The 22,266-nt window shown below is 41.2% G+C and overlaps 1 protein-coding gene across 1 annotated transcript in view; it reads right to left on the bottom strand.

Annotated features, from left to right (window-relative positions):
• Positions 1 to 7,865, bottom strand: part of LOC122644653 — a 62,481-nt gene extending 54,616 nt beyond the window's left edge. Inside the window, exons 1-4 of the mRNA XM_043838040.1 lie at positions 7,567 to 7,865; positions 7,383 to 7,447; positions 7,204 to 7,302; positions 5,396 to 5,443 (exon numbers count right to left, since the gene is read on the bottom strand). Coding sequence (XP_043693975.1) covers positions 5,396 to 5,443; positions 7,204 to 7,302; positions 7,383 to 7,447; positions 7,567 to 7,773 — 419 coding nt within the window. The 5' untranslated portion in view covers positions 7,774 to 7,865. The remainder of the gene's footprint in view (positions 1 to 5,395; positions 5,444 to 7,203; positions 7,303 to 7,382; positions 7,448 to 7,566) is intronic.
• Between the last annotated feature and the right edge of the window lie 14,401 nt (positions 7,866 to 22,266).

A 22,266-nucleotide genomic window follows, 5' to 3' on the forward strand; every position in this document is an offset into this window, starting at 1 on the left:
GCCTGCCCTTACCTCTTTTAGCTCCGTCAAACTGAATCTAGTCACTCTTCCTTACCGGTGCATCCAAAGGTCTCCGTTGGACATGACCATACCACCTCAAGCGGCTCTCACGAAGCTTGTCCTGGATTGGTGCAACTCCCAATTTGTTTCTAATACACTCATTCCTTACTCCATCTCTCCTGGTCTTGCCACACATCCTCCTCAACACCCTCATCTCTACTACACTCATCTTATCTATATTACTCTTCCTAACTGCCCAACATTCCGCTCCATAAATCATGGCTGGTCTTATAACTGTCCTATAGAATTTTCCTTTAAGCTTAATAGGCATGCGTTTGTCACATAACACTCCCGATGCACCTCTCCACTTCATCCATCCTACTTTAATTCTGTGGGAAACATCATCCTCTATATCACCCTCTTTGTTAATGGTTGACCCCAAGTATCTAAAGCATTCACTTTGTGGTAGCTCTCGCTCCTCAAGTTTCACCACTTCATCACCTCTCCTGGTTTGACTGAAGTTACACATCAAATACTTTGTCTTTGTTCTGCTTAACTTAAAGCCTCGTGATTCCAAGTTTGATCTCCATAATTCCAGCTTTGCATTAATCCCTTCCATTGTCTCATCTATCCAAACAATATCATCAGCAAAAAGCATACACCAAGGGACCTCATCTTGAATGTGTCTGGTTAAATCATCCATTATAAGTGCAAACAAATAGGGGCTTAGAGCTGATCCTTGATGTAACCCAATTGTTATAGGGAATTCACTACTTTGGCCCTCTACAGTTTTGACACTCGTCACCACGCCCTCATACATGTCCTTGATTATATCCACATAATTACTTGAGCTCCTTCTCTTCTCTAGGACATGCCAAATGAGCTCTCTAGGGACTCTATCATAGGCCTTTTCTAAGCCAATAAAGATCATATGGAGGTTCCTTTTGTAAACTCTAAATATTTCCATAAGTCTCCTTAAAAGGTAAATAGCTTCTGTCGTGGATCTCCCTGGCATAAAACCAAATTGGTTCTCCGATATAACAGTTTCTCTTCTTAAGTGAACTTCAATGATTTTTTCCCAAAGTTTCATGGTATGACTCATTAGTTTTATGCCCCTATAGTTATTGCAGTTCTGGATAACACCTTTATTCTTATAAATTGGGACTACAATGCTTCTCCTCCACTCATCTGGCATTTTCTTTATACTCAAAATCTTGTTAAACAGCTTGGTTAGCCAAGATATCCCTCATGCTCCTAAGCTCTTCCACACTTCAATTGGGATCTCATCCGGTCCCGGTGATTTCCCAACCTTCATCTTTCGCAGGGCCTCTTTAACTCCGGCCTCACCAACTTGTTGTAGATGTCCATGACGTGTGTTGGCTTCAAGACTATTCCTCTCCACTTCTAAATCCATCCTACCGGTCAAGATAGCTCCATTAAGTAGGTAGTAAAAATATTCACCCCATCTCTCCATAATGTCCTCATCTCGTATTAATACTCGACCTTCCTCACTCTTAATGCATCTAACATGGTCCAAATCTCTGCTCTACCTTTCTCTTATTTTGGCTATCCGATAAATTGTATTTTCCCCTTCCTTTGTATTACGTTTTTTATAGAGGTCATCATATTTTTTCGCTCTTGCTTTCCCCACAATTTTCCGAGCTTCTTTTTTGGCCGCAGCATCAGCCTCGTTGGTCCTTTGCCAAGTCTTAAAATGAGCTTTCTTAGTCTTAATGGCTACTTGAACTTCGTCATCCCACCACCAAGTCTCTTTAGGGGCCAAACACATACCTTTTGAAATCCCTAGAACTTCTTTAGCAACCTTCTTAATACAAGTCGTCATCTCAGTCCACATCTCATTGGTATCTCCCTCAAAATCCCACTTTCCTTGTAGAGCTACTTTACCGAAAAATGACTCTAAGAGAACTCCTTGGAGTCGCCCCCATCTTATCTTAGGGCAAACTTGTTTTGCTTTCTTACATTGTCCCGTACTGAGGTCCTTCTCCAAACTCAATGGAGTCGAATTCTTTTTAGAGGAGGAGATTTGATGGCGTAGCACTCTACTGGTTGGACCAATATGACCGAGTTTGGAAACCCAAACCCAGACAGAACCGATCCAACCCGTGTTTTTGTTCTAATAGGGGTTCGTAGTACTTATTTGGGTTTAAGTTGTAGTCTTTTACTTTATCATGTTTTGTTTTGAGAGAGGAGATGGAGTTTGAGTCAATTTGGATTTTCCATTCCGGTTAAATTCTTAGTGTTACAACTTTAAATACAGGTATTGCTTGTAACCGATGGACAGATTTTAAATAAAAGTTGTTATTGAGTTTTCCTTAAAGTGTGGCATGATTCTCTTCCTCCCTGCAACTCTAAGTTCCTTCTTAAAGATCTTTCCTCTTCTCTCACTGGCCCTCCTCCATGAAGCCAGGTCATATCCCCCATTCCCCACTTTCTTCTTCTTCAATCCTCTCTCTTCTTTCTTCTTCTTCCTCTTTTCTGCTGTTCTGTCAGATTCCAGCAACCCATCCCTTTTTCTATCATGGCCAACAGTAGGTAATACCTGTCCTTATGTTTTTAAATTGAACCAGCCCAACCTGGTTGAACCAATGGTTCAATTTAAGTGACTTAAGTCACCCCTTTTTATTTATTGTATTTTCTTTTTTCTCTGGGGTCCACCCTCCCACGAGTTTAGAAAGGAGGTGGAATAGAGTAGCCGGTTAGGAGTATTCATACTCCTAGGCTGAATAGGAGTAAGGCCCTTGGGCCATTATTTAAGCAATGGAAACCGTGGAGCACCTCACTCTCCACTTTTGAAAATTAATTCTACTTTGCAAGCTGCTGTAACTTGTCTTCTTCTTTGAAGATTGTCTTGTATTTGATCAAGGCTGGTGGAATTGGTGTTTGATCCAATCGATACCTTACGGTGTGAAGCCCGGGTGGTTCACTGGTGGGATTGGTGTTTGATCCAATCGACACCTTGCGGTGTGAAGCCCAAGTGGTTCTCTTCAAGTCTACCTTCTAGTTTCAGTTAAAGATTCAATTTTTATTCAAGTTCCTCCATCAACAAGCTGCCGCCATAACTGTTTGCGACTACAAGTTTGGAATCATCCCCATCCCCAATCCTCTTCCCCTAATCCTCTACATCCCCAACCCTAGTTTTCCCCTTTACTATTTTCAGTTTTCCCATACCCTAAATTCCCCACAGACCTAACCAGCCATCAGAACTTCATCATACTTCAACCACAACACCCCCTGCCCATAAGGTAATGTAGAAGGGGTTCAATTAACAACCACTCTATAGTAGGATCAATGACAGGCTGCAGCAGAACATCAGAATAGCAATAAGCCAGAATTAGCAACTTAGGATGTAGAAAGCAAACCGGCCAACAAATGGCTACCAAACTTAGGTTGAGTGGAGGTGATGCCGATCAGGTCCTTTGCTCTAAATTACAGCCAATTCTGATGGTTGAATGTTGAGTTACGAAGAGGACTTGGAATTAGAAACCAATCTGGCCAGCAGTTGGGGAAACCAAACAGAGTCGATTGATGAGCAGGTTGTACTCTCCAGATACTTCGAATATGGCCCCAATAGTTCAGTAGCTGAAGAGATCCGAAGCCTTGAAGTTGCAGCAAAATCAGCAGAGAAACAGAGCTGCAGGGTGCAACAATCTTTCACTTGATTGGTAAACAGCAGCAGCAATAGTTGCAGACACAAGAGACAGCAGCAAGCATACTCGAATGGAAGCAGAGGAATAATAAAGAAGAGAAAATAGAATAGGAGGGAAGGATAAGGAGATTCAGCTCTCACCAGCCAGGATCTCTCAGCCATAGGTTTTTTGGCTCTCAGCCAAGCCTCCCAGCCCTTCATGTCACAGCCATTGGACAAGAGAATCTTTTGCTTCAAAGCAATTTTTTTTCATTCAATTACTCAAATCATGGGGGAATGGCTACAGCAGCCTTACAATTGATACGCAGCTATGCTTGCACCTCAAGTTAAAAGAAAATAGAAACTATTAAAAATAGAAACCTAATGATAATAGAAAGTAGGCTTTATAGTTCAGCCAACATGCAAGGAACAAAAATAGAAACTATAAAATTGAAACTAAATCTAATTAAAAATAGAAATTTAAGCCTACTTTCTAAATCTAAAATTAGAAGCTAAACTAAACTTCTAAATGCCCACACATAGACAAAATTGACATTTCTAAAAAGTCTTCACATGATCTGGTCTTGGACCCCATAGGATCTTCTAATAATATTCCACCAAGGCAAAATAAGGGGTTGTGGCACTGTTCATGTGAACAGTTTTTGGCCTCTTTTTCTTCATGTTTTGTCCTATATCATAAGGAGAACATGATCTCCCTTGCTGCCCATTCCAACCACTGAAACCCTAATTTCCCCCATCTCAAGTCAATTCCCAAAACCCTAAAACTCCTACAGCCCAAAAACCAACCGTCAGAACAGTTTACAAATCTGACCGATTATTCCTCGTACCCTCCTAAGAAAACCATTCAAGTTCGGTTAACTTCTGTCCAGCCAAAACCTAGAAATCCTTTTTTTCCTCTTTTCCAAAATCCAAAACCCTAACCCTAAATTGCTATTAATTCAAATCAACATACTTCCCTCCATTAAAACATCTCAAGACCTTCACTGTTAGATTCCCTTACCTTGACTTGACATAACCCTAACACCAAACCATACTAACCGATACATAGCATATCTTTAAGGTACCGATATGATACCTAAAAAAACTGGTAATAGTACATGCAAGAAACCTCATCCTTCATACATAATCAATTGAGTGCACTTGTCTCATCGTACGTTGTTCTTTTATTTATACATAAAATATATTTTACATATTACTTATTTACAGTGTTTTATGCTTCAAAACTGTATTTTGCATATATCCTAACTATTTCCATACATTTCTTGACCATTTTCATACGTGTCTTTAGCGTATCTTGCATCTCTCCAATACAATCGAATTTGATGTCTCTTCAAATCACCATTCCGATACAATACCCAATACTTTAAACCTTGGGCCTGTGCAACATATTTAGAGATCTAATCAACCCACGTTTCAACCCCATCCAACCGTTAGATACTAAGATATCATACCTTTCTATTTTCTGTCCTGTGATTTCTTAACTTGGATTATTGTGTTTTTGTCTTGTGGGCATTGTGTTCTATTAACCCTATCTTACCTACCCTAGAACACATCAAATTGCAAATGCAAGGATTCTATTACCAGAAGCTCAACATGTTTTAGAGGATGAAGCGAGGATTTCTTAAAAAAAAAAAAAAAGAAAAAAAAAGAGAGTTGTTACGTTGTTACTAGCATTCACCCCCAAATGATCCAAGCTTATAAACCTCAAGAGGAAAGAAAATAATTTACCTCATAGCAATATGTCTTAACCTTCGGCGTACCAGACGTGGATTTAAGCTGCAATGTTTCAAGAAAGTTGTCCTCAATAAGCAAGTATGGGGCTGTAGTCACCAAAAGAAAAACTTCAGAAGAAACGGAACAGAGCTCAAGCAATTTTCTTGTTTCCTCCCCCCCCCCCCCCCTTTCAACCTTCTTCCCGCAGGAAAATAAAAAAATAGAAAATACTACATTAAGAGAAATTGTAGTTGGAGTGTTGGACACATAGTTTTATGAAAGGCAAGTAGACAATCCATAGGCATTTTTTTTTCAGATACTTATTTTATCAAAAGTCAATAGCAACTAGCAAGTTAAGTTGCAATCCAGTTTCAAAAGTACCAAAGAAATTTTGAATGCTTCGTACCAAACTTGATTAAAATATCTAAAAAAAGAGAGCAGAATCAATCAAACCTCACAATTCAAATGGTTCTGAAAACTTGAAACTGTGAAATGCTCAATGCTATGCAACCAGATACCAAGAGCCCGCTTGATAACCTTACGAGAAACAGTTTCTGGTGTTTTTCCATTCTGAGAAACGGAAAAACACCCAAAAACCACTTGATAACGAAGTGTTTTTTGTGAGTGTTTTTGGAAACATAAATCAAAATTTATGCTTCCTGGAAGACTTTTGACAAAACATGTTGGAAATGTTCTGTCGTTTCTCAGCACAAATTGTAAAAACTGTGCCCAATAAAACTATCCAAAATCGATTTTTTCCTCCAACCTACCCCTCTCACAAGCTGTGGGAACCTCCAACGAAGTTCAGATCTCCTCCATCGCTCTTCCCCAGAGATTGAGCGGTTCTCCGCTTCACTTCCATTAACATTCTCTCTGATTTCTCTATAATTTCTCAGTCTCAATTCCTTTGAACAATCGGAGCTCTCTAGCTGAAAACTCTAAGATTATAAACCTTCTATGCGATTTCTATGTAAATCTCTCACAAACTCAATTTCCTTAACCCCCCTTTCAACACAATTAGAGATTTGAACATGAAATCTCTGAGATTCTTGAGTTCAAATTGCAGAAAAGACGATGATTAAACCCTGACTGCGATTTGCGTGTAGTCTTTTCTTGTCTAAGGGTGCTTCAACTATCAATCCCCATCGTTTCGGCTCTCCAACAGGGTGCTTCGGTATCTGTTTCGTCAGCAGCTCAAAATCCTCGTCAGTCCACTCCTTTTCCTCTTCAACCACAAACTCATTATCGTTACATGCAGGATTCCCACTATTTTTCTTGAATTTCTTCTCTGAGTTGTTAACAGTCGCAACCACCGGTGATAGTGACGAACAGTCGCAACCACCGGTGACGGTGACGAACAGTCGCAACCACCTGTAAGAATCAAAGGGTTTGCGATTTGGGGAAGAAGCTCTCCGATTCCTTTTGTTAATTAACCAAAAAAAAAAAAAAGGGTTTTGGTTGTTTCCAAGAACAGGTTTACCAAGCAGGTCAAAAACGGTTTCTCAGCACAGGTTTCGGAAAAAACTGTTCTGCTATTTCTCAGCACAGTTTCAGAACAGAAACAGCCGTAAGGTTATCAAGCGGGTACCAAGTTTTCATACATTGCCTCGAAATAGCTTCAACAATATATTTTAAAAAAAAAAAAACGGTGACTAAATCACAGGGATATGCTGCGAGCCTGCATGTGCTAAAACCTGGCCTAAACTTACAGTTCTCAACTACTAGATTTCATGAAGGACATCCGTGAGTAGTTTAACAGAGTTTTGAGAGAGCAAATACCAAAGTAAAATGCCCTACACTAAGCAAGTGTAACCGAAACAAACCTTTTCGGATAGGTAATTTCAATCTTCGTAACATCCTTAGAAATGGATTTCAACAAATACTCAGAAGGTTTAACACCAGACAAAAGACGCAGTCCCAAACTACATAGAAACGCAGATAATATCAGCAAAGTGGAATCTGTACTATGTCAAATTCGAAATAATAGACCCTAAAAGTTTACCCATGTATCTTATTTTTTAAACTTCCGACAGGAGCGCTCTCCAAACCAATCCAAGCTCGATTCATCTGAAAACGCAAACACAACTCACATCAATCGTTCAAACTACAAACCCTCTTTTCTGGCCGACAACTAGGGATTGAGGGGGGTGTTAACCAACAAACTCTTAGTCAATGTGGAATCTAACCTTATCAGAGATGAAGTCGACAACGAGTTCGGCATTCTCATCCATTGGTTTCCCATTAGAGGATATTTTCTTCCAAAGATCTCTCAAAGTGGGAGAAGCTTTAGCAGAAGGGGATTCCGACCCAATAGTAATAGCTGAAGGATTAACTGATCTTCCAAAACACCAGTTCCTTCCTTTGATTGGAAAAACTATCAATCGAGCATTCATGATTATAATAATACCACAAGAAGTGACAAAGATTGAAGATGAAGCGAGGCGATAAGAAGAGACACAAGAGACTAGAAATTCAGTCTAATGCGAACATTGCGAAGTGAAACCTAAGCAACTGCAACTCTGTACGAAATCGCACAATTTTCTGAAGCGATAGAGAGATCCGTACAGTCCAATTCCACTGCATGTACGGTTAGCAGTGGGTTACCGTTTTTGGGCACACAAGAGGACGCGGATTTCTAAAAGACAGTGTGTGGCCCATGCGCCAAGGGAGAGAGGAGCGAATGCGAGCATACGCTGAAGCTCCAACAGAGTCCGGATCATATGGGGACCTAATTAGTGTCCCTTTATATATAGAAGGCGACATCTGTCCCCCCTCGTTCACTCAAGGAAACGGCCAACAGACGAGGAAGAACCATTATATGATTTTTTTTTATGTTTTTTTTTTGGTGAGACCATTATGTGATATTAAAATAAAGAAAAAGAATGTTACCCGATCACGTGGTTCCTAGGCCAAAACATAGGATCATACCAAATTATCACTCAGCCCCAAGTGAATTAAAAAAAAAAGGTTAAATACGCATAACCCCTTGTAATGCACCCAATATTCCTCGTACCCCCCTAAGCTTTTGATAAGTCCACGTACCACCCCTCAATATTCCACATACCCACCCTGCTTTACCCCCTAATGCCATTTAAGTCCATACCAGGTATTAAATGCTAAAAGATGACCAAACTATCCTTTCTTCTATTTTTTTTTAAATTTGAAAAGACCTAATTGCCCTGATCTATTTGCTAAAATTTGAAAAAACCAAAATGCCCTCATCTTCCCCAAATCATTATCTTCTTTTGCATACCCACCACCACCACCATCACCCACCATTAACACCATCACCATCCCACCGTGAAGCCCCACCTCACTGTCTCTCCTCCCCTCCTCTACTTCCTCCACCTCTCGCAGCCGCTCATCACTCCAAGTTACAACCATCGCTGGAATGAAGTCCGTCGGACCATCAGCCATATTTATAGCAATTTTGGATCTCCCGTCAACGTGGGTGAGAAGATGTTCCTTACTGTGCTCAATCTTATCATGAATATGTTATGGGGTGGCACAATCAAGGGCGAGAAGCAACATAGCCTTAGAGTTGAGTTTCGGCAAGTCGTCGCCGAGTTTTTTTTAAATACAACGTCTTCAAATCTTCAAAGTGCTTAATGCCTTTAGTCTTCAAGTTATAACTACCAGGTCTTGAAAAGTCTTTGAGCAATGTTCTTCTTGTATGCTTTTGTACATTTGTATACACTCCCCCTCACTTAGTGCTATGCTTCAAATTTAAACATAAGCATTAGACCAAGGATGGTCTTATTTGTTATCATCAAAACATCTATGTCATCATGGAGATGACAAGGAGTGTATAGGGTCATTTTCATTTCCCTAACATTTAATCATTATTGTTGCACCCTTGGCTATCATTGAATATTTTGTAATTAAAAAATTTGTCCAAACCTTATCGGGGGTATGGTGGGGTAGGTTAGATGGTCAAGTCCTTGAGAGAGATACTTTGTCAATCCATGTCCGGTTGTCATCATTTTTGGGGGGGTTGACAAAATTCAGGGTTATACAGTATGCACAATATTGAAGATTGTGAAGTTGCCATGCAGTCGTTCCCACAGAAGGCACCAACTGTTACGATAGAAAACTGTCTACTCGTTGATATGACCTGCATCGATCGTCGGATCTGTAGAATGCAAGAAAGAGGTCACCGTGAGAGGGCCAGAGCAGATTCTGATGGGGACTCTCTGAGCCTAGGTTAATTCTCTGGCAGTAGCAAAGAATTGCTGAGTGAAATCACATGGATTAGAGATTTTTTTTTTATACTTGCTTAATGGAGGCTTTATTTGTAGTGTAGTACTTTGAGTGGCGAGACGGTTAGCAAGAGTCCCTCTTTGGCACGTCATCTTTCCAAAGTAGTAGTTTTCTTTAGGGAGACAAGATAATTATGGAGAATCTAATTATGAGAAGTTTCTATTTTCCATGGTAATTGTCACACCCCGAACCCACCCCTAGGAGGATTCGGTTAGCGACCCGGATAACCTACAGTATCCGCCAATCCTCCAAGGTCCAAAAGCAGTACTTACATATCACAAACCACATAAAAAGGGGTAGACAGATAATAAAAAGTATATCAGAGTGCAAAAGAAGACTTGAACTATCCATAGTTAGATTATATCATTTATAATAAAATCCCAAAAATCTATGTTATACCATATACATATCCATTTATGGTCAAAAGTACAATATCCTAATAATTACATTTCTGAAAGAAGGAAATTAAATAAACACAAAATTGTCAGAGAACTGCAAGATAAGGAAGATCTACAGTTCCATCAACAGCTTCATCACCCATTGGTAAATCAGTACCTGCAAAACCATCTAAAAAGAAAGATTACATAGGGTGAGTTCCACTGAGCCCAATGAATGAATAATAAGTCATGCATGCAACTGTAACACAACATGATCCTATATGTATGAGATCCAATTTTATTCTCTAGTCCACCTAACATCAAAACTAAGTTACTAGGTTGATGCTACGATAACAACTCAAGCATCTTACACGGCTTCTTCTGCACCTCACCGCACCAATGCCTCAGCTATTACCTTGGGAGCCCGCTCAGGTTATGGCATAGCATACCACCCATTGGCAGACCCCGATAACCATAGCCTACCCTAACCTGGGCAGATGACAACCTCCTCAGAATTAGGGAGCTATAATTACCCAACACCTGTACCCCTGTTGGTAAGGGTTGTAGCACCAGGGTGTGATATTTTTAACCTTATGCATACTATATGGCATAGTACGAGGTATACAGTGCTCCCACATCCCATACTATGACACATCATACCCCTCGTTTCCAAGTTGACTACGACATCTAATCTATCAATTTTATTAGCATGCATTCCAACCACATCATAGTATGTCAACATTTCCTTTTATTAGCTCCATATAAACAAAACAAAAATTTAAGAATGATGTAACATGTTAAACTACAACAACATAATATAATAGAAGCATTTATACTCCTACATGTATGGTGTATTCCCACTCACCTTGTCACTTATGCAGTTGTTTGAACGAGTTGGTTTGAGAATCGTGTTTCGATATGCTTTGAAGAGTGAACAGGTCTATCCTACATTGGTCATAACAATTTTGTATGTTAGATAGGGCTATGAGTTTTAAACTCAAAATAAGCTTGACAGCAACTCTGATCAGAAGGAGTGGTCAACTAGAGACACCGAATAGAGGGTTCAGTAGCTAAGTTTAAAATTTTCCTGAGAAAACATTCTCTAGTCGATAGGAGTAGTCGACCAGAGACATCGACCAGAAATTTCGTAGCAGCAAAATCAAAGGGAAAAACAGGGGGTTTTGGGTGGGGGTTTAAGCTTGGATTCACTCAATTGGACTCAGAGATGATGTCTAACCACCCAATTATGTGATTAGCATGCCAATTTGGTCAAGGGTGATGTGAATTTAGTGAATTGGAGATGGAATTAACATATATGTATGGAAATGGGGTTCCCAACTTGTCACTTCCTACATGCAGGGGTTTAGAGGATTCAACCTTAACCCAAAATAGGATATGTACCTAGTTCTAGGTTTAGGTAGAGTCTGTAGCAAGAAATTAATGAGCAATTGAGCATGCATGTACAGGATTTGGCTTCTAAATATACTAAGTTATATAATTTCACATACATGCACGTTGGAATGAAGAGAATTTCTAGTTAGGTCAGCAATTACATCTAATCCTGGGTTTAGGTACGTATTGAAAAAAAGGAATTTGTTTAGGTTTAAGATTTTACCTTAAGATTGAGTTAAATTTCCACACTTGATTTCCTAACACAAGCTGAACAAGGGCTGGAAAGCTTGATTCAGCAGGGGTTTTGTGAAGAAGGGCTTTGAACACCAAGGAAAAGAGAGAGAGAGTAGCTCTTCTTACCTTAATTTCAAAATCAGGTATGGCCTCTAGCCCTCTTCTCTTCTTTTCTCTCCTTCTTCTGATGATTGTAATAGTGTAAAATGGGCCCTACCTTTTAGTTGAGTTTAAATAGGAATAGGTTTAAGGGTCTGTTTGGATTGGGTCCTTATTGTCAAAACTGTTCATTTAGCCAAAATCGCGTACACAGGTCATTACGCGGGCCCCGCCTACCAACATTATCGAGGAAACACTTCTATTAGGTAATTGGGACATGACAACAAGATCCCCGACTCATGACACAGGGCCACACACTCTCAGGATAGGGATTTGACAGTACAACAGCTTTGTGTGAGGATCCGTTCCCGCTACATCGCAACACGTAGGGTATACTCCTCGATGGAGAGAAGGAAGGAGTCTTCTCAATGTCAATTATCAAGGGACGGGGGTCATGCAATCATATTGAATGGAGTCACCACCTAGGGTTAGGGCCTAGGACCTGATTGGTGTAGCCCTGTGAAGGGCTACACAATTCTGTTTGGTCTGGTCAGAGATTCGGGGTAAGTGGTCAGGTTATGAGAGTAAGAAGGTAGGCACCCACCTCTCCCAGGTAAACCAGTCTTTTTACTAGATGCTTGTTTTCAAATAATGATGCATAAACTGCTTAAATAAAACTAAATTACATTATAATAACTATGTACACTACACATGAATATTTAAAAGTCTACATTGTGCCAAAATCAATGATTAACAATAGAAATATATACCTGTATGCTAAACTAATGCGATTATGAAAAATGCAAGATGGAAAGCACCCCCTGGCTCAAGTGTAGACAAACGACTGACTTTGTCCTCTGTCAGACAAAGTCAGTCGTTTGTCTCCACTTGAGCCAGGGGGTGCTTTCCATCTTGCATTTTTCATAGGGGGCTTACGAGAATTGTATTGGGGTCATTTCGATAGAATAACGGCATCACAACGTTTTGGGAGCTGGACACTTGATCCCTGGATGAAAACAACTATGCCATAAGGAAATTTCCAAGGATTGGGCAAAAAATGGTCGAAGAAGTCGGGTTCGGATAACCTGAACTTCGGACAAAGGAACAGGGCTTGAAAGCTTGGAAATGGGTTGGGGAAGGCCTCGAAATAAAGGAAATAGGACTCTGGGAAGGCGAAAAGTTGAAAAAGGGAATTTGGAACACCCCTCTCCGAAAAACTGGGATGTTCCAAATGAGGGGGGAGACCCTATATTTATAGGAAACAAATGCCTCTGTGGTGCTCCCGGGGTGTGTCAGGCCTTGTGTAGCGCTGCACGACAATGCTGCGCTAGGCTTACGGTGTTGCAGGTCTACGCAGCGCTGCACTGGCCCGCGGCGCTAAGCGTGCAATGCCTCGCAATGGCTCAGGTTTCTATGGTTTTTCTCCCTTTTGATTGTTCATGAAATTTTCTGTCAAGGGACTCTGCCCCCTACAGCCCCGACAGGGGGCTGCTTGCCCCCTACAACCCCCATGACCCGCTAACCGATTATCGGGACCATTGTGGTTGGGGAAGGTGAGCAGTACCTCCTTCAACATTTGGTAAAAGGGTCTTGTAAATTATTTTTAGGGATATTGGGGGTGATATAGCTCATATGTGTAGTCACCTCATTTTATCTTTCCCCCTAGCGATTTCCTGTAATGATGCTGAGCACCTTCAAGGCCTAGAGCCGGTGTATCTATGGATGTAGCGTCAGTGTGCACTGCCCGAATCCGTATATCGATCATCTTTTCCCCTTGTTAGAGCCCGAACCAGAGCCTCCAAGCCCTCCAAGACCCCCTGGAAAGACTAGCCCTGACCCAGACTCCTTGGAACCAGCTTGGCCGAGCCCAAAACCTGGCCCAAATAGCTCAAACCTTCCCTGTCGACACTGGAACCTGGATCGACACTCAAAGGCCCCAAGTCGACACCAAGCCCACCTACTATCGACATCAAACCATGCCCTTTCACTGTCGGACAGAACATCTTTACAGTCTAATTAGCTTCGACACTCATAATTCAAATTTCAACAACCAAACACCAAACCCCGATATCAAGTACTGTTCATAGACAACCACATAATGTCGACCTCACCCCACTTTGATGTCGACTCGAGCAATTTCAATGTCAAAACTTTGTAAATCCGAGAAGCCAAAACTTGCCCTGTTTAGCTTCGATTTCAATTCTTTTAACGATCAAGGCTATTTTTGGCATTTTGGATCCTAATCTTAGCTCCCTTAGGCCCCAAGAAACACTTCCTAAGGTAACTAAACACTTGCCACCCATCCATTGGTCCTTACCTTGACTTTACACCCACCGTCGATGCAAAGACACCTCCTTTTGATGATCTGGATTAACCCAGCCATCCTTGCACAAATTTGGGAGTGCACACACCCCTCTACATATATAAATACACCCTTCTCATGTTGAGGAGGATTACTTGGTCAGTACATAAACTCTACTTGAAGCCCCCAGTTCATACTTACCTCTCTATTCAAGAGCTTCGAGTCCTTAGCTTTGGCCCTCACTTGGCTTTAGCCTATTTCCCCCTTTCACCACTTGAACACCACAAACCTCCACTAGAACCCCAACATAAAAGCTTGGGAACATCAATCCGGTGATCTCGATGCTTGGCCAACAAAGTGTTTGAGTACAAGAGACAAGAGAAGCCTTACAAGCGGCGATATTCCCTCAACGTAAGAATCTCCTGAGTTACAAAAGGAAAACCTCCACACCTTCGCTTTGATCTCCTTCTATCAGGTTGGTCCTTCATTCTTAAGCTCTATTTATTATATGCGGGTTTTGCTTTCCAATCCCATTTTGCATCATCGGAGGAAAGTGATCCCATCTTTCTAGATGGTGATCATGTACTCCTTTGTTTATTTCACTATTTTTCTTGTCATAACTCATGTCATGCATGTCTCCATGATCCCCATCCCCTATAGTCCAAGACTCCCCTATGTTCACATTCAAATATTGCATATTCTCTCTTATGTTCTCTATTGTCTTCATATCATGCATTCAGAATAGGTTGTCTCCTTTATTTTCATATAACCATAATTCTACCATGCTCAAATTAGTTAGAGTCAATCATACTTAAGTTATATAGGTTTTAATTCCTTTATGTTTTTACATTCGTGTATACTAACTCTTGCCCTGCAACCGAACCTCCGGGTATGTGCTTGTTATTTCCCCCTTTGTATTTTACTCTCCTATAATTTTCCTATATTTTCCATTCTCTTTAAAGCATGTTATGACCTACCCAATTGTTCCCGACAATAGGGAGACCAAAAAGTTCAGATGGACTGGGGGTGCATAATACCTTCCTCGAAACTTAACTTGATTCGTACCCAGACCAACAAACCATTTGTTACCAAAAGGGTGTAGCATGAGAGTCATTACATTTATAATTTTTGGGTCCTAGACCCTCCTCTAGATGGTGACTCCCTACATGCATTTCACCTCTTTCTCTCTCTTTTCCCACGACAATAGGGATGAGGTGAAGGACAAGTGGCGATCCCCTGCCATGCGGCCATTGTCCTCACAGTGTGTGCCGGTAAGAGTCCTTGGGGGGGACGTTGTCAGTCATCCATGTTGCCTGGGGTGGTGACAAAATTCAATGTCTACACTTTCGTTGATTGGAGTGGTCAACCAGAGTCATCGACCAGAGTGTGTTTCTTGCTGAAACATAGCTAGATCACCCCCGGTTGTTGACGATTTCGTACTCTAACACACCCAACATGATTCCCTGTCACACCCCCATCCCGATGAAAGATATTTTACAGCAAAGGGGGTGACTGGGATGACAGATGTCATCCCAATACCTACCAGGATCACATATATAGTGTCACGAGCCACAGTCCACCCTGTTATCAAGTCATGGTAACAGCGGGGAACACATCCAGTAGAATAAATCGTTCCAATTTCAGAGTTAGCGAAAGTGAAATTCATTTAAATCATGTGAATATAGAGCATCGGTTCTCTAATGATAGCACATATTACAATTGCAATACCTCGTACCATCTATTTATCTCCATATATTTACATATAAAGTTTATACATGAATGAAGATGAGTACAGAAATAAATAAATAAATCATGCCACTAGGGCATCATTCTTGGGTGTACATTGACATCCAAGTCTCATCCACCGGCTCCGCATGATTTGCATCCATAGGTGCTCATTAAGAGATTACCTGATATCAACTAAAAAGGGGTAGTGCAACGGGGTTAGCTCCACAAGCTAGTGAAAGAGTAAAGGGGAATGCACATACACATAAACATACAATTTCAAGCAAGTCATGATGCATATTAATGTTAGATTCATTTTTCACCTAGCACACAAATTCTAAGTCAAATGTATGCTATTGTGGTAACTCGGGAGACACTGAGGATCACTTAACTTATCTCCCCAATGAAACCTCAGTTATCACCAGGGAGCCTACGCCGGTAGAAGCCATCAGACCACCCAGTGGCAGACCCCGATAGCCATCACTACCCCTGACTTGGCCTCTTTCTCCCACAGGCAACAGGTGCTCAGACTATCAAACACATAAACCCTTGCTGGTAAGGGTCGTAGCATAAAGGAGCAAGAATCCTAACCACAAATATACTACATGTAAGTCCTATCGTCCCGAGAGGTATTCCGGGTGCATCAACGTCCCATTCCATCTAGTATCCGGGTAATAGCATGTCATGACGCATACAGATCAGGATGCCAATTAATAAGTTTCATAATTAAATTTAGGGTTCTGGTACCGGTACACCCGGCACCGTAACCCGATACAATAGTGAGAACAATATCACATCACATTCATAGCAGTTCACATTTGAGACAAATAATGCAATGCGCAAAATGCTTATATTTCATATAATAGCATGATAATTATTGCTTAATATATATATTCAAGCCCAAACAAATCACCCAAAACCCACTCACTGAACTCGGGTGTCACTCGACATGGTTGATATGAATATCATCGGTGCACCTTCTATCCATTGAGTTGGGTAGCCTAAGAATACAAAAGCAAATGTTTAAAGATGTATAGAGGGGTCCTATGTTATACCCCCAAAGTTATAATTAAGTTTCAGCCAAGATAGCATGGATGGGCTCAGTGACGAAAGGAACAGGGTGAGTCTGTCCCTGACTTCGTTCAGGCCAAAAGGTCAAAACACGAGGGACGGATCCACGGATGGAACTACCACCTGGATCCATTCCTGCATCCGTTCAAACCCTAAGACACACCCGAGAGCAAATGGAACTACGGACAGAAGTGCCTTATGAATCCGTCCCTACATCCGTTCGATCCCTGAGACATTCCCGAGAGGGAATGGATCCGCAGACGAAGGTATTAGAGTAAATTTGTTCCCGCATCCGTTCAAATCTAGTCACTAGGATACACTGGACGGACTGACGGATGGAACCACGACGGTGACTCCGTTCGTGCATCCGTCGGAGTTCTTTCTGAGATTTCTTAGGGTTTTTCCCTCCAGCTTGGAACTTGGAGTTCACATGGCACTCAGGGTCATGGAGGGGTGTCCTAGGTCTCCCTAGGGTCACTAGAACCTAGGCTTACCTCATGGATCCAAGATCACATAAGGGTTTAGCTCCATTTGGTCCAAGGGTAGGGTTTGGTGGTTTAGAACCAAGGAATCAGCAACAATGGCTGCAAAGTGGTTGGTAGGAACCTACATTAGGGGTTGGTCTTCACCATTAGATCCCCATTTAAGGGCTAAGCCTCACCTTGAGTCCCAAATGGAACCCTAAGTTAGCTCAAGCTCAAGGAATCTACTTGAAATCAAGAATGTACAAGGAGAAGAGGAAGGTTCCAAGAGTTAGAGCTTACCTTGGTGAGTGGAGCTCCAATCCCAGCCCTAGCCAGCCTTGAAGATCCACCTCCTCTTCCTCCTTCTCTTCTTCTCCTTCTTCCCTTTTTATTCTTTTCTTTAAGCCTTGATCGAGCAATAGCCAACAGGAGGGAAGGTAGGGCAGCCAACTCCTTTGGCATGCCTTCCATCTTCTTCCCTTCCCCTCTCATTCCTCTTCCTACTTCTCTTCTTCTTCTTCCTTGTCTCTTCTCCTCCACGGTTTGTCTTGGAGGGGGAGAGATAGGAGAATATGAGGCTATGCCTTATCTTTTAAGGACAAAAAGGGGCCTTAGGTCTTGTTTGCCTATGTATCTCTAAGACACAAGATGGTCTTCTAGGTTTAAATGAACCTTAGGGCCTATTTGGCCAAGGTCACCACCTAATTAGTCTACTTAGTTAGGACATGTTTGGGTCTACCCTAAGTCATATAAAGGCATATTAGTCTTTAGGATTTGTTTGGTTCAAACTAAAATAGAAGAACTCATTATTTATTTAAGTTGAGTCTTATGGGCCCACTTTTATGGCCCAACTAACCAATTGAAGGTAAGGGTGAGAGTCAATCTTGTCCGAAGGTCTAGTTATGGTGTCTGGGACACGGGGATGTGGGTCCCATAAGAAAATAAATCAAAAGGGCCCGTAACAACACAGACGGATCCACGAACTGAACCAGTCTAGTGAGTCCGTTCGTGACTCCGTTACTGCTGTCAAGGCCCAACCCTTAAGGAAAGTTACGGGGTTTTGACCCGTACTTTCAGGTATTCGAGGGGACACTTCTAAGAAAATTTTAAGTTCAAGGTCACAGGTATTGATCACTGCCATCATGGCATTACCCGTCGGTAAAAGTCTAATTTGACCCGGGGTTTTAGGATATATTTCGAGTGCGGGTGTAACATTCCCCCAACCTTAATAAAAATTTCATCCCCGAAATTTGATGCGTCTAAAGGTCTCAATGGGTGAGGACTGTTAAATAATAACACCACTAATCACCCACTACACGGAGTAAGTCAGGGACCTAGTCAAGGCGGGGCAGTGCCTACATGACATGGCAAGTCAGGACTTACACTTCCTCTTCCTTATAGGGTCGCATTACCATAGGGGGTGTGGTTCACAGTACCCTAGGGCCCAATTGGGTTAAGAACCGATAATTACAATATCCAAGGGAACATAGGCCCTCACATACTAAGTTAAGCCACAAGGAACAGAAGGTCCCTCCGATCTTCTAGATCAGGTCGGTATTACACTCTAGTCATCCTCGAGTTATAGGATTTAACCTTATATAGTCCCCAACATAGGGTTCATATTTGAATGCTTTTACTTCGGGTTATTTCATTACCTAACCTAACTTTAGAATGATTTGGAATATTGATGGAATCTCCTATTGTTCACTCCCAGTGCGGAGGGAACGCATTTGGTGATCCATTACCCCATTCATATCTGTTGTTGGAGAAGGTCTTGTTATATCCTTTAGTTTCAGCCTTTACAACCTTATAACTTACAACCCGGTCAACCCATCAGAGAAAGTCTACAATGGTCCTCTTTTGAAAACTAAACAATCCTTTACTAGTTTCGGTCTAAACCAGTTCTTTTAAGCGGGCCTTATTTATTAACCTACCCGGTCACTGTCAAATTCATTACCCACTAACCCACGACTAACTTGACCAAGGTCGGGGCTTAAACTAGCTATCATAGTAAGGTCAAGGCAAGGCCACATTTGTAGTGCAAGAGAATTAGTCTAGCCACACTCTTAATAATTTAAGGGATATATTTATTTTATTTTAAATTCACACATATACATAAGTATGAGTTCAATAATTACATTCATATCCCTAAGAATGTATCCGCCATCAAGGTTAATTCACAAGGGTAGCCAAGTCTTAGGTACGGTATCCCAGGTCATTTAGGAGTTCTAAATAAGACTTGAGACTCCATCTATGAGTCTAACTAAAAGTTTGGATGAACCAAGCAAAATTTCAATTAGAGTTGTCACTAGCCTGTGAGGTGTCACGAATGACCTTCGTTTAGACAAGGTCTCTATTGATCACTCAAACTAAGCTATTCGAAACCAGCCTATTATCCCTCTTCTTCTTGTCTGACTACGAGTTTAAATCCTATACACCCCATTAAAAGTTTCTACACCGCATAGGTTTAGGCTTCTCACAAAATTTTGGTTCGTCTGATCACGAAACTTAAGGATTTCTCACCCCTAAGATGCTCCCTTTCTCTTTTAAGTGGGGTGAAAGCCGTAGCTCTACTAATGTTTGTCACCATTGTCCACTGGCCAGTCCGGCTGATGTAGGCCCTAATATTTAGACCTCAAGGCATTCAATTAGATTAAACAATAACCACGTATGGGTCAAACAACATGGGTGTTTAAACTAGGGTATAGGCACATAATCATCAAATATAGGTGTGACCAAAAGGTCTCAAAAATTTGGGCTCAAAATCCTAAAAGAAAATAGATGGACTCATGGATGGAATCTTTGCTGTGAGTCCGTTTGTGGCTCTGTCATAAAATAGGCAGGACGGACTAGCGAACGGATTATGTAACGTGAATCTATTCATTCGTCCGCTCTCAGAAGGCTTGGTTTGTTAAAAATACCGAGACGAACGGAACTACGGATGGACTCATGAGGGTGGATCCGTTCGATGTTCCGTGCAGTTCTAGAAACGAAAATTTACAATTTTGTGCTGGATGGATTCACGGATGGAATCACGATAGGTGGATCCGTTCGTGCGTCCGTTTGCAGAATTTTATAAAAACAGAGCCACGAGTTTTTCAAACTCATTTTGGCTCCAAAAGAGAAGGATACAACCGTAGGACAAGGGTTCTTTAAGGGACTTCTGTTCTTTGGCAAGCCAAAGCCCTTGGATCGATCTCCTCCAACTCAAAGTAAGGGTTTCTCCCTATTTCTTCCTTCCTTTTTCTCTTTCTTTCCCTTTCTAGGGTTTTGGTTTTGTCTTTTCATTTTCTTCCCTTTCCCATCGATTAGGGATAAATATTTCAAATCTTGGTGTATATGATGCCTTAGATTGCATCCTCTTAACTATGTGAACATCAAAACCAAGCCAAAATCGATTGAGACTAGGGTTTTTTTTTTTTTGGTTGAATCAAGCTCTAATCGATTGATGACATTATGTTAGTGAATTTTGTATGCATATTGTGTCTTTTTAAAATTCTTTTCAAGGAAGTCTAGAGATTAATTGTTGAATTCACCATTTTTTGTTGAATTACATCTATTGTTTCTAAGTATTTGTTGGGATAAAAATCCTTAAATCCTCAATACCTTGGGAAAAACCTCAAAGGCATGACTAATCCTTTATATGCCCTAAATTATCATAGAAAACATTTCCACTGACACATCCTCAAGCATATCTCCTTGTTCATGTGGTTGTTAGCACAATCCCTGAAATTCATCCCTTTCCCTTTCTCTATATGATAATCAATTCCTTGTCTCTTGTTGGGGTATTCATTTAATCAAATTACTTGTTTGATATTTGATTAGGGATGTACGGTAGCCAAAGTATAAATTGCCCCTATCGATTTCATTCCTTCATGCCTATGCCCTAGGATATATATATATATATGTATGTATATGTATGTGTCTTATCTCTTTTCCCCCAAATTAATCATATTTCCAATGGTAATCATGTCTTATCTTTTCATTATGTAATCTTCTCATCCAATAGTTTCCATACCACATAGGCATTTGCATTTGTAATTTTACTCACCAATCATATTTCATTTATTTCAATTTGGTTTACTATTGTTGTCTTTTGGGTGGTGTCTTGTGTGTAGAAAAATACCCATGACTCCTAAAAGGAAAAGGGAGTTAGTTGTAGTGCCAGCACCCCCTATTGCCTACAATGTGGGGAGGTACATATCGGCGGAGACCGAGGGAATCTTTCGAGAGCACCTTCATGACAGAAAAATCTTGGTGGAGAGGGACATGGTGGTGGAGGAATTGGTTGCCTTCAAAGTGGGCACCAGGTTTGACAGGCTGAAATGGAATAGCAAATTGGTTGCCTTCAAGGTGGGCACCAGGTTTGACAGGCTGAAATGGAATAGCAAGTTGGAATAGCAACTTCCCGACTTTTATTATCCTACATTAGTTAGAGAGTTTTATTCAAATTTGGTGTTGGTTAAGGAGGATGAAGAGGGCGTTAGGTTGACCTCTTTTGTGAAGGGGGTCACAATTTCTTTGAATGAGGTGGAGCTGGGGATTCTTTTGGATATTTCTGCAGAAGGAGATAGGGTCTTTTATGCCCCAGGCAGTGATCCCAATAGGTGTTTGTCCCTAGCAGACAGTCAGAAGTTGTTCAGAGCACTCACAAATAAGAAGTCTGATGAAAATGATGATCTTTCAAGGTTTCCTCCTTCTCAGTGGGTTCTCACCTTCATAGCCAAGACCAACTTGGCTCCCTCCAAAGGACACAACACTCAGCCTCCTTTGATGGCAGCAACACTGGCATACTCTCTTTATACTGGCCAGCATATATGTCTCCCATATGTAATCATTCAGCACATGGCCCATGCGGTGGCAAATCCCCGTCGCAAGAACACTTTACCATATGGTAGACTGCTTACTCAAATTTTCCTGTACTTTGGGATAGACCTCGATCATGAACCCAAGGAAACAAGC

This window comes from Telopea speciosissima, chromosome 11, assembly GCF_018873765.1.
Source record: "Telopea speciosissima isolate NSW1024214 ecotype Mountain lineage chromosome 11, Tspe_v1, whole genome shotgun sequence".
NCBI lineage: Eukaryota > Viridiplantae > Streptophyta > Magnoliopsida > Proteales > Proteaceae > Telopea > Telopea speciosissima.